This window comes from Zootoca vivipara, chromosome 3 (genome assembly GCF_963506605.1).
Source record: "Zootoca vivipara chromosome 3, rZooViv1.1, whole genome shotgun sequence".
Taxonomy (NCBI): Eukaryota; Metazoa; Chordata; class Lepidosauria; order Squamata; family Lacertidae; genus Zootoca; species Zootoca vivipara.
The window spans coordinates 51,290,155-51,302,248 of NC_083278.1; the positions used below are offsets into that span (position 1 = coordinate 51,290,155).

Sequence of the window (12,094 nt, forward strand, 5' to 3'; positions counted from 1 at the left end):
CAACTTGTGATTCACACACAACCCCTTTGAGGTCACATTGCACACAAAGGGAGCACTTTGCAAGAATGGACTGGCCTTGTGATACACAAGGAAATTTGAGCACGTTGCTAACGCTTCTCTGCCTACATCTCTGGCAAGTCCTCTTGGGTCTCCAGTTCAAAATATCCAGCACCAAATCTCATTCCTTAGTAACAGGTCAGGTGCCTAGTCAGCTCCCCACTCAGGTAAGCAATGAGGGGGGAAATACTTGCTGCAAAGCATAGCTTCTGCACCTGTCTCCCATCTCTCCCTGCTTTGGCCATATGTGAGTAATGTGTCTTCTCTAAGCTGTATTGCTCTCTAGCACCCTTCACACCCACCACTGTGTAGCAGAACACCCAATTTCCACATGCAGCCAAACCTTCTGTTGGCAAGGCCCAATACTCCACTCCAACCACCACCATTCCTGGCCAAGCACTTTTGCCTTGCAGAATTGCAACTTGGATGCATGGAGCAGAACAAGCTGTCACAACACAGAGAGAGTGGCAATAGCATTCAGTGCCAACCAGCTATTATGCCAGATTAAACATTTTGAAAGCCTGTTCATTTTTCCTTTGCAGAACTAAAAAAAAAAAAGTATAGAGATCCCCAGCCCACTAATTGCCAATATTCAGCTGTCCACTCACCTGCAGCTTTCTGCAGCAGACAAAACAAGCAGATTTATTAGTGCAAAGGGGAACAGAGGCTATGTGTATCTTCTAATTCCCTCTAAATTCAAAGTGTCTTACTTCAAAGATTCTGGATATAGGACTGTTGTCTAGGGCTGCAATCCCATGTACCCATTTTCTTGGGTGTAGCCCAATTTCACTGCTTATCCTCTTAGCCCTTAAAATGCCCCACACCTCAGCTGCTGCACAAAGAAAGTGGCGGTTAATTTTTCTAGGTATTTTTTAGTTCCTTATTCAATTTACTAGTTCAGATGATCTTTGTGCCAATTTAATTTGGAGTAGGATTCACCAAAGGTTTGCAGCCTCTATGACATAACTTCTTCCTCTTTTCTCCTGAGCCTGTATCTTAGATTGCAAAGCTGAGGGCTGGGCCCCGTGGTAGTTAACTGCTTTTGTGCAGCACCTAATATATTTTACCCAAACATACGGCAACGTAACATGTGCCTAAACAGAGAGCAGACATGTGTCAGTGCCATGGAACCACATCTGCTCGCTATTCCATGGAGTATTCCCCACCCCCAAGCCACTTTCAGCACATACCTCTGAGTTCCACTGTAAGTTGAATTAAGGAAGCTACTACAGCACTTATTTCTCATGCAAATATAAATCACACACTGTCTTTGGTGTAATGTAAACAAGCTGCAATAAAGCTACAATTAAATCTCTCCAGTGTAATGATATACAGTGGTGTGTTTATAGTTTTCTTAACTACAGCAACAATCATCATATTTTATAGGTCTAAAATAGATAGGCTTAGCTGCTAAGGTTGATAGTTATCATTTTAATTCCTTTAATAGCAACCCTAGATTAAGATGAAATTCCTGAATCCGCACACTGACAAGTTCTCCCCAGATGTTTCCGAGTATGCTGACTTATAGAGAATCCTGCACCTGCTCTGCTGTTGCAATCTGCAGCACAGGGATAGTCAATGGGGTGCCCTCCAGATGTTGTTGGACTACAACTCCCATCATCCCTGAAACACTAGCCATGGTGGTTGGGGGTTGATGGAAGTCAGAGTCCACCATATATTGAGGCTGTCCCTGCTCTAGAACATAAAACCTCCATGTTATTTATGAAGGGTGATACTCATGGCTGCCCCTCCTCTTACACTTTTTTTTAATCTACTGGAGGCAGGAAAAGAAGACTATTTTTTGTCCATTTGCTGTACTCGCTGCACTCACCCCCTTCTGCTGTTTCAAACCTGGAGATTTTTGGATGGGGCTGCAGGGATGGAGAGTGAATATGCAAAATATCACTCCCCTCCCCCTCTTGCCTGCTGACTAAAAGCCTCCACTGGCTCAAAGGGCTATCTGTCATAAGAAGAACAGCATTGCATATAATCCTATGAACTCCTGTCAATTTGCTTGCACCATTTCACAATTCCAGCAGTGCTGTGATGGTTTGTAAGTCATGGAAAACCATGGCTCAATATTTTATTATTATTTATTTTAAATAGTGTTCTATTTCTTACTGCTAGGGAAATCTTGAAGCAGTTCACAACATGAAAATATCCATTAAAACTACTACAAAAGTGCAGCTATCGGAATATCAAGAAATATACGGCTGTAGAATCCAGTATTGATGATCAGGAAACGTCTAAGCAAAGAGATGTGTTTTTAGTAAACATTGGAAGCATGCTACTGTTGATGCTGCCCAAATAATGGGGGTGGGAGACGTTTCAACAGCACCACCCCAGAGAAAGCCCATTTATATGTTTTTGCTAGATGACAATCTGCAGATTGTTGTGTGGCCAACAAGGCCTCCTCTGAATATCTTAATCAGTCTTAAAGGTCTACAGAGTGAAGGTGGTCCTTCAGGTAAACTGGCCCTAAGTTGCTCAGGACTTTATATGTTAATAAGAAAAACTTAAGCATTGCTTGGTAGGCAATAGGCTTTCATTACTGTGATGGGAACAAGTCACAGAGAACTTCCGGCTCACACAATTTCGCAGTACTGGTATGGCCGTGTGGAGATCAAAAGTTTCACTTCTGGTTTGGACAAGTTGCAGTTTAGCAGTGCAACCAAATCCTAAACTGTGGTTATTCTTAACTGGTTGATTGAACAAAACAGCTTTGTGTCCCATCGTCTGAAGTCTGCTTGTTTCTAATAAACCATAATAAAGATTACCTGCAGTTTATAAGGTTTGGATGAAATGACAACCTATGGTTAATTTTTTTTAAAGGAAGTGAACACCTCAAATTTCCTCCTCACAGTCTTGCCAGAGGCGGACTTGTTACAGCTCATCCCCATCACAATAAATCATGGTTTATTATCACATCTGACCCAGGTCACTATCTTGCTCTGTTGCTTTAATTAAAAGTCACTACTAAATTACCACTTTCAGGTTGTCATTATTTCACAGGTGGGATGCAACTGCATATTGGCAAAATCAGGTTGTACACTTAAAGTGGATTTGGCACTTTTGCTCAACAAACATGTTTTTTTTATTTTTAAAAAAGGATTTTGTGGCAATGAAAGTGATAGGAAAATGCACTAGAAAGTGTGGGATAACAATTGCTTGATAGGATGTTCTCTGAAATCTCCATGCATACAAATCAGAATGAATGCTCAATAAACAGGTTATCTGGAAGCATGCGGAGGAGGCAGCCGCAGGCTCGCGTTCCCCGCACGCCTCTGGAGCTTTGCGCGGGGAGCGCAAGCCTGGGGCCGCCTCCACTGCGCCTGTCAGATGTTGAGTGGCTTCAGGCCGCTCTCCTGAGGCACACGCGCGCCTCAGGAGAGCGGCCTGAAGCCGCTCAACAGGTGACAGGAGCAGTGGAGGTGACGCCAGGCAGCACCGGGCGGCGGGCAGGCTGGCCAGCGCCCCCTCCATTTTGGTGCCCTAGGCAGCTGCCTAGTTCGCATAATGGACGCGCCGGCCCTGGTTCCCCAACCCCACCCCCCACAGCTCTCAGTCTAGATATTGCTATATGTCAGCTGTACCACATAACAATATGCATTTCAGAACTTACGGTTCAGCTTCAATGCTCTGGTCAGGAGCCACATAGTTGGCAGGAATGTAGCCTTGCCGCTTCTGTCCATGCTTGGCAGACCCGTTCTCCACCAGCAGCTTTGCAAACCACCAGCTCCCTTGAGATTTATCCAGCACTTCAAGCTTATCTCCAGTTTGGAAGCTCAGATCTTCCTCTGTACGGGCTTGGTAATCAAACAGGGCCACATATTTGCAAGTCTGAAGACGCAGTGGGTCTGGGCTGGGTGGAGGAATAGGGCCCGGGGGGTCTGGCCCCACAGGCTTATCCTCAGTCCCACAGTTGAAAAGCCAAGGAATATAGGGCTCCAGACATGCACAATATTTCTGACAGCAGTTCCCCATTCTGTCCCCTTCTTGCTTGTGGCCTGTATTCCTTCAGTCCCCTTCTTCCTATCCTGAAGCATTCACGATCCCTTCACACCCATTTTTTTCCATTCGGCGTCATTTCAAAAATTGTCCCAGGACTCCTTCCTCTAGTACAAAAGGCAAACGATCTCACTGGACGCGTCCTCTTCTCTGCTTCTCCCCCTCCAAGTCTTCTTCACCATAAGGGTTTCCTCCTTGCCTTCCAGCTCCACGCTCAGGACTGAAATCTGAGCACTGAAGTGCAATTGTTCATGTCAGGGGAATTTTTTCACTTCCTCTTCTGATCGGACAGAAAGACCTGAATCGTCACGTATGGGGCCAAAAAATCTAGTAGCAACAGAACAGGTAAACAGAAACAGTAGAGAGAGCTTCCAGCTGAACTTCCCTATCTTTGCACCTCCTCATTCCCTTTATTCTCTTTAAATGTACTCTGGCAGAAGGGAGGCTCTGCACACATTGTAGCTCCTGGTAATGAATAACCAACCTAACTTGCCTTGTTGCTTTAATATGCTGAGTTGCTTGTGGACAAACTATTTTTTTGTATGCATTTCCTGGTTTGCTCTTTTTTCCTTCTGTCTTGGTCACTGTGTGTGTGTTGCTGTCTCTCAAACGCATACACCACTCTCTCCTTGATGACAGTGCCTCACCTGATGATCATTTCATTGCACAATGAATTTGCACTTTTTTATTTCATGTTCAGAAGGAATCCAGGAATCTTTCCCAGATGGCCAGGCCACATTGTGGAATGCCTTCCCCGCTGAGGTGCACCCATCTCCTTCATTCTTAAGATTCAGGAAGAAATTTTAAACGTTCCCGATTACGTGGCAATGGGTGGAAGATACCATCCACAGCCACCTTGAAGTTATTAGACATGAAGGAATTTGGTTATTTTTCAATGCTTTTAGAAATTCTTAATTCTTAAAACTGTTCTGGATGTTTGAAAATTTGTTTTTATAATTGTATTGTTTTAGGTGTCGCCACCCTGGGCTCCTTTGGGAGGGAGGCTGGGATATAAATTTAATTAATACGTAAATTAAGGGCCCATCTATGTTGCAACCTCAGAACCAATAATTTTAAATAAATACCGTAATAAATAATAACATGCTGTCATACTTTGTTCATCTTCTTCTTCCTATAGGGTTGTTATAAGAATAAGATGAAGAAAAAGAGGAATATACATGTTACAAATAAGAAAATTCTTTGGATCTGAAGAAAACAAACCTAATTTTTTGAGGAAGGGGGGTTTCCACAAAATTCCAGAATATCCAGACCTAACTGCTTGATTTATTTCGCAGTACTTGCAGCTAAGTGGTGATGCATTGGCTTATGTTTTCATTTTAGTCATCTAACTCTGAATTTAAGAACCAAGCAGCAATTTGCTGACTTGGGTTAGCAACCCTGAAGGAAAGTGGAGAGTGGTTCACCCAGTCTATCTGCATTTTATACATAACCAATCACCACAGCAAAGCAATATCCTCAATAGTGATTTAGTCACATTGCTCATATAAACAGTACACAGTCTGCCTCCACTGCCCTCCCACAATGCAGAGCTATCTTGCAGTTTCTTGAGAAACTCGTTCGATGCGTTCCCCCTCAAACCAGCTTCAATCCACAAGGAAAGCATATGCCACTTCACAGTTAAGCTGAGGTGTGTGCATTTGAGACAGCCATTGCACTTGCGCAGATGATAGCTTCATGAACAGTCTTGCAGGGGGACTGCAGGGTCAATTCTATGATCTATGATTCTATGCCATCTCCCACCTTCAACCACAAATCCGCAGACCACAGGAATGAAGTTCACATCCCACAGTTTGGGATCCCCTGTGCTAGCTAGTAACAGTATATTGCTCATCCATGGCCTGTCTTATATCAACAGGAGTCGTATATTGTAGAAATTGTAGAAATAACAGGAATGAACGCTTAAAGAGGCTTTTTAATGTTGTGTGTAAAACTCATCTAGGAAGAGTCTCCCAGCAAATTAATTAAGGTTATTTGCTTCCCTGAGTGGTGCCAAGTTTGAGGGAAACTTATGTTTGGGGATGAAATTGTGAAGGGATATAATTTCATCTTTGCTGCTGACACCTTTATGGCCCTTCGGTGATTTAATGTTGTCCAGGTTGTGTGTGTGTGTGTGTGTGTGTGTGTGTGTGTGTGTGTCCATCCTGAGATTCTGTAGAATGAATGGCAGTCTGAAGTACAATCTATCAGTATTTGGCTTTATTAACAATTATATATTAACAACGCCCTCCCACCAGATGTCAAAGAGAAAAACAACTACCAGACTTTTAGAAGACATCTGAAGGCTTTTAATGTTTAATAGATTATTGTATTTTAATTTTCTGTTTTAAGCCGTCCAGAGTGGCTGGGGAAACCCAGCCAGATGGGCGGGGTATAAATAAGGATATATTATTATTATTATTATTATTATTATTATTATTATTATTATTATTATATAATCATAGCATGGAGGAGGATATCTGCCGCAGGCAGCAAAATGTCTGAGCCTATATAAGATTTCCAGAGACAATCAACTTGAATTTCTCTGCTCTGACTGCTAGCTGAAGGGTTCCACTTTTCACGGATAGAAGAATGAGTTTTCCAGACATCAAGGAACATTATTGATAGAAATGCATCCACTCATTAGTTACTAAAGGTAACCTCTTCACAGTAAGGAGGGAGTAGCACCTCCTAGCAATTCACCCTCCCATTCCAGTTTAAAGAAACTCTGTATCATGTTTTGTTCTTGCCTGCTTAGCCTCTGAACTCATTTCTAGTACTCTTATTAACATCATGATCAAATATAATAAGCCCTCATTTCTGGGGCTTGCACTATAAATAAATATATTGAGGTGAATGGCAATGCTCACTAACAATACAGTTTGCTTGAAAATAATATACATTGATAAAATGCCAGGATTTAATCTATATTCAGGAGACTGTTCCAGTGCCAATATACACGGATGGTAAGCTCTGATCCAATGAGCAAACACATTTTACACCCCTTCCTTTATACAAATTATTTGATTGCCAATGCAAAAAAGAAGCTCTAACTCTAACTTTTTTTCAGCGCTAAAAGCTGTTCACTTATCTTTTTCTTAATCAGACCCAGACCATTTATAGGAACGCATTAGACAGAATAACAATAGGTTGGGTGGAGTTTTCAAGAACAGTGTGGTAAGGCTAAAATGGGCTGCAATTCCATAAATGTTTTGTAACATAGTTGCCACACACTTGCTTCCCCCAAAGGTCTGGCTTTCAGAAGATAACAATGTGTCAAAAGTGTGTGTAGTGTAAATACAGGTTGCATACAACAACATATTGAACTTTCCTGAATAATTCTGCACATATCCACTACCATAATGACATTTTTCATAAGTAGTGGGATTACCACTACGATATGTGACTATGTCTTTTCTCTCCAAAATAAAAGTCAAAGTGGCTAAAAATAAATTTCAGTAAAATGAAAATAGGTAAAACTAAAATAAAGTTTAGATGGGGCCTTAGTTGGATACAATCTATAAAAAACCTGGCAGCACAAAAAGTCCACAAACTAATGAGCTTACCTCCCTCAGCACAGTGACGATGAAATGCACCCGTCAGCCTCCAAACCTGCCAAAAATGAGGTCCCCACTAGACAGTCCTTGATGCACCTAAGTCAGTTGGGGAATCTAGAGCGGGGCCACCAATGTTGTTCAGAGCATTGAGAGGAGATGGTTCTAAACAGTGCTTTTTTTTCTAGAAAAAGAGGTGCTGGAACTCACCATAAACATCTCCCTCTTTCGCTTAGAATGGCAATGGCCTGGAACCCACCTGAGAGGCCTGGAACCCACCTGAGAGGTTTTGGAAGTGAGTTCCTGTGAGTTCCCTCTGAAAAAGCCCTGGTTCTAAGTATAAAGGTAAAGGTAAATGGGCTCCTGACCATCAGGTCCAGTCGTGTCCGACTCTGGGGTTGCGGCGCTCATCTCGCTCTATAGGCCGAGGGAGCCGGCGTTTGTCCGCAGACAGCTTCCGGGTCATGTGGCCAGCATGACAAAGCTGCTTCTGGCGAACCAGAGCAGCATACGGAAACGCTGTTTACCTTCCCGCCGGAGCGGTCCCTATTTATCTACTTGCACTTTGACCTGCTTTCGAACTGCTAGGTGGGCAGGAGCTGGGACTGAGCAACGGGAGCTCACCCCATTGCAGGGATTTGAACCGCCGACCTTCTGATCAGCAAGCCCTAGGCTCTGTGGTTTAACCCACAGCGCCACCTGGGTCCCTGGTTCTAAATGTATCCAGTCCTTAAAAAAAAAGAACCCTCAAAGCTTCAAAAGCACCAACCAACACTTTGAACTGTGCTCACAAATAGTTGCCTGTGAAAGCTGGAAAGGACCAGAGAAAAATGTTGTGTCCTGCCATCCCGTTGATGTTTCTGGATTATTTTCAAGAACAGCACCATAGGAAACACAAATTCCATACAAATTCTTGACGCATATTCAGGGTTAGTCACAATGAATGGTGCCTCAGCTTGTGAAAGAGGTTGGCCTAGCAATAGCTGCTGCTATTAAATTACTTCATATAAATTGGTGCAGAAGCTGGTTATCTGCTTAACTTAGCAATGGCAAATCTCAAGTACTGTGGAATCCTGCGATTTTTCCAAGTCAGACCATTGGTCCATCTATCTCAGTATCTTCAACACTTAACTAGCAGTGGCTCTCCAGCATTTCAGACAGGTGTTATTTTCTCAGTTGCACCTGAAGTTGCTGGCGGTTGAACCTGGAACTCTTTGCATGCAAAACCTGTGCTCTGCCACTGAGTTACAACTAATTCCCAGTGTCGTCTTTGATTAGTAACGTAGCAGATTTGAATGAGAAGGAAATTTAGATAGGCAGGACAGGAAGAATGGCCATTTGTCTTGGCAAAGGATTCTGGAGGTATAGTTTTAGCAATCTAGAGAATGTGGAGTTGTGAGCGACAGGTAGGTGTGCTCACATCTTGAGGAGGAGTGAGAGTTGACACTTGAGGGTAGTGCTAGTACTAAAACAGTTTGTCCTCCAATCCTGATATGACCTCATGTGTGCGTGTTTATTTATAGGTTTTCATCATTACTTTTGAGCCAAGGTTGAAAATGTGTAGGTTCATCTTAAGCATAAGTGCTGTGTGGATGTGAATTGACTGGTGCAGTTAACAGGATAACAACTGTACAGAAATGTATAAACAGCTAATGGTTCAACTGCTCAATGTCCCTGCACTGTGCCTCCTGCTGTTAGCATTTTATAAGAATACCAACTTCTAGGAATAATAGCATTTTAAAGTTGCTTTAAATGCACAGCTTGTAGTCTATTGATGTACATCATTTACACAGAACGTTTTCTGTTGTTAGTGCCATTTTCCCTGATAAAAGCCTGCTGCTACCTCTAATTCCATTAAATCCTGTTCCATTTAACTTACTATCAGCTTAGGCCTTGTTTACTTACACAAAATAATTGTAATGATTAAACACAGCTGTAAAAGACGCGTTTCTCAGCCAAGTAAAGGACAATAATTCCATAAACAAATTAGGAGTTATTTTAACATAGGAAAGACCTTGACTGCAATATTATTTTATGTTTTCTCTTTATTATTTTATTATTTATTTTTTGCTGGGTAATTAAATCACAGACTATAGCCGGAACAGTTGGGTTTCAGGAATATAGTACACCTATTATTTGCACATTAATAGGCACCATGCTTTACAATTGTGTTTTGGAAAGTAACAACCAAATGTCTCCCCATGCTACATGTAGGAAATTGCTATTACTTATCCGTGTATGTGTAGCTCAAAGTATTCATTAATATTAGGTTTACTTAAACAAAATGTTATTCAGGAGACCTATGCACATTTGCAAAATGAATTATGGCCTGCACTACAAATCACTTAAGTTAGTGTATTTGCACATGCAAATCAAACCAATTTGCTTAAATCTGCCTGAATCAAAATATTGCATCTTAAGCCAGTTGTTTTTGTATGAATTTTTTTCTGGGGGAGGAGGGATTTAATTTGCATCTTTAAGTATACATTTTTACAAAAAAAAGTATTTTGTAAAGAAAAAATAATTAGCAGGAAACAGCCTGTATAGTTAAGTTGGTTAGAGCTGGTGCTGTTAATGCCAAGGTTGCAGGTTCAATCCCCATATGGGACAGCTGCATATTCCTGCATTGCAGGGGGTGGACTAGATTATGCTTAGGGTCCTTCCCAACTCTACAATTCTATGATATCAGAAACAAAAAGGCAACTTTTTCAGAGAAGAAAAACTTAGGTATTCCCTGCCCCATGGAACTTGGCACTTCAGACTGAAAACCCGTATGTATTTCCAAGGACTACTATATTTTGGTGCCCCTGCTATAGGGTGTATGGGCATATATGCACATCTATAACACCCAAATTGGAGGCTACAGCAATGGTGCATCTTCTAAAACATATGCCTTGGTAAATATCTGTATTCAGGACATAATACCCAAATATAGTAATGTTGTTTCTGTGTTTTCTTAGTTCTGTACATTGTCTTTGTGTCCTCACTGAGAAATGGACATCTAGGAATGTCCTTGCATGAGGTCCAGACAAGACAGAAAAACAAAGATAAACTGGACACTTGTTAGGAAAATCTAGAAGTGCATGAAAATCTAGAAGTGCATGAAAATCTAGATGTGCACATGGAAAACATCTTCTGGAGAGCCATACATACAAGGCCAATCAAACCATTGCCCATTTCTAGGCAAGCCTGGCCAATAAATGAGAGTATTAATAGCTATAACTATACTTGACTCTGGAACATGAATACCATTGTTTCTGCCCTTGCTCAATGTAGCACTGAGTGCCTTCCCATGTATGACAATAAAACACATCAAAAAGCCACTGGTTCTAAATCAAGTCATTTTTAATACTTCACTAAGTTCTACCCTCCCCCCGATGTTTCGTGGAAACTTCTGTGCATTGAAACGTTTTTATGCCATCTTAATTCTACAGATCCACAGATTGGGATGCATCTCCTTCTATAGCTGAATAATGAAACTTTCTACACCACTCTCCTGACCCAACAAGGAGGAGGGGAGCAAAATAATATGCCTGGCATTAGATGCGTAAAAATAAATAACAGCCATATAAATCAAGGATAGTACTGTGTAGCCTATGAGCTGCTACAGCATTAGTCCCCAATGCAAAATCACAGTAATGTCCTCTATTTTTAAACAGTTGCACTAGTCAGCTAAGTGCATGTAGGCTGGGAGATGACAGCTGGGAGGGAAATCACTATGCCCACCCTAAGCACTTATATGCTGGAACAGAAAATCTTGTGGCTGGGCTGTTAGCTTTTAGTTTCCTATATGCCATAAAGGAAAGCTCTTTTATTATACAAGGAAATATTCTGGCCTGCTTTTTACTGGAACATTTAATTGATTGCATTATCATTGTTTTCTAGGTTGTTATCTTAGTTGTTGAATATTTTGATCCCACTTCATGCAGAACTTGTCACAGTTAAAGGTTAAAAGTGTGAGCCACAGGCCAGGAAATCTCCAGTTCTGATTCAGCTAGATTTCAGTCAAGTGTCAACTGCATTTCAGAGTGAGGCTCCGTGCCTGGAGAGCCCAATGTAATTTTGTAAAAAGCAGCTGCAGAGACAGAGAGGGGATTTAATCAGGGCAGTTGTGCAGGAAAAAAGTGGGGCCTAATATACCAGTTTGATTACTGGTAATGACAGATCTGCGGAAGGTGCAGAAACGAGCGCCGAAAGTCCAGCGACCTGGGCTTACCCTTGTTTCAAAGGAAGCCCTGCTTTTCGTTGCACAAGCGTTTCTGGCCAAGTCCTCTTAAGGGTCCAAGAGGGGGGGGGGATGTTTTCGCTTTTTTAAAGAAAAAAGGAAAGGACCAAAGACGACTTCGCTACCCGATCGTCCAGGGTCAGGCACAGGCGCAGCGTGCAGATGGCCTGGCCGGAGCCGCGCCAAGGAAGGGGAAAGGAGGCGGGCGGAAGCGGCGGGATGCCCCCGCAGCCTGAGTCGCCTCGGTTCCCGC

At 42.2% G+C, this 12,094-nt stretch overlaps 1 protein-coding gene across 1 annotated transcript in view; it reads right to left on the minus strand.

Annotated features, from left to right (window-relative positions):
- The window catches only part of FRK (fyn related Src family tyrosine kinase), a 43,833-nt gene extending 39,093 nt beyond the window's left edge, over nt 1-4,740 (minus strand). The window contains exon 1 of the mRNA XM_035109118.2: nt 3,680-4,740. Coding sequence (XP_034965009.1) covers nt 3,680-4,041 — 362 coding nt within the window. The 5' untranslated portion in view covers nt 4,042-4,740. The remainder of the gene's footprint in view (nt 1-3,679) is intronic.
- Nucleotides 4,741-12,094: the final 7,354 nt, after the last annotated feature.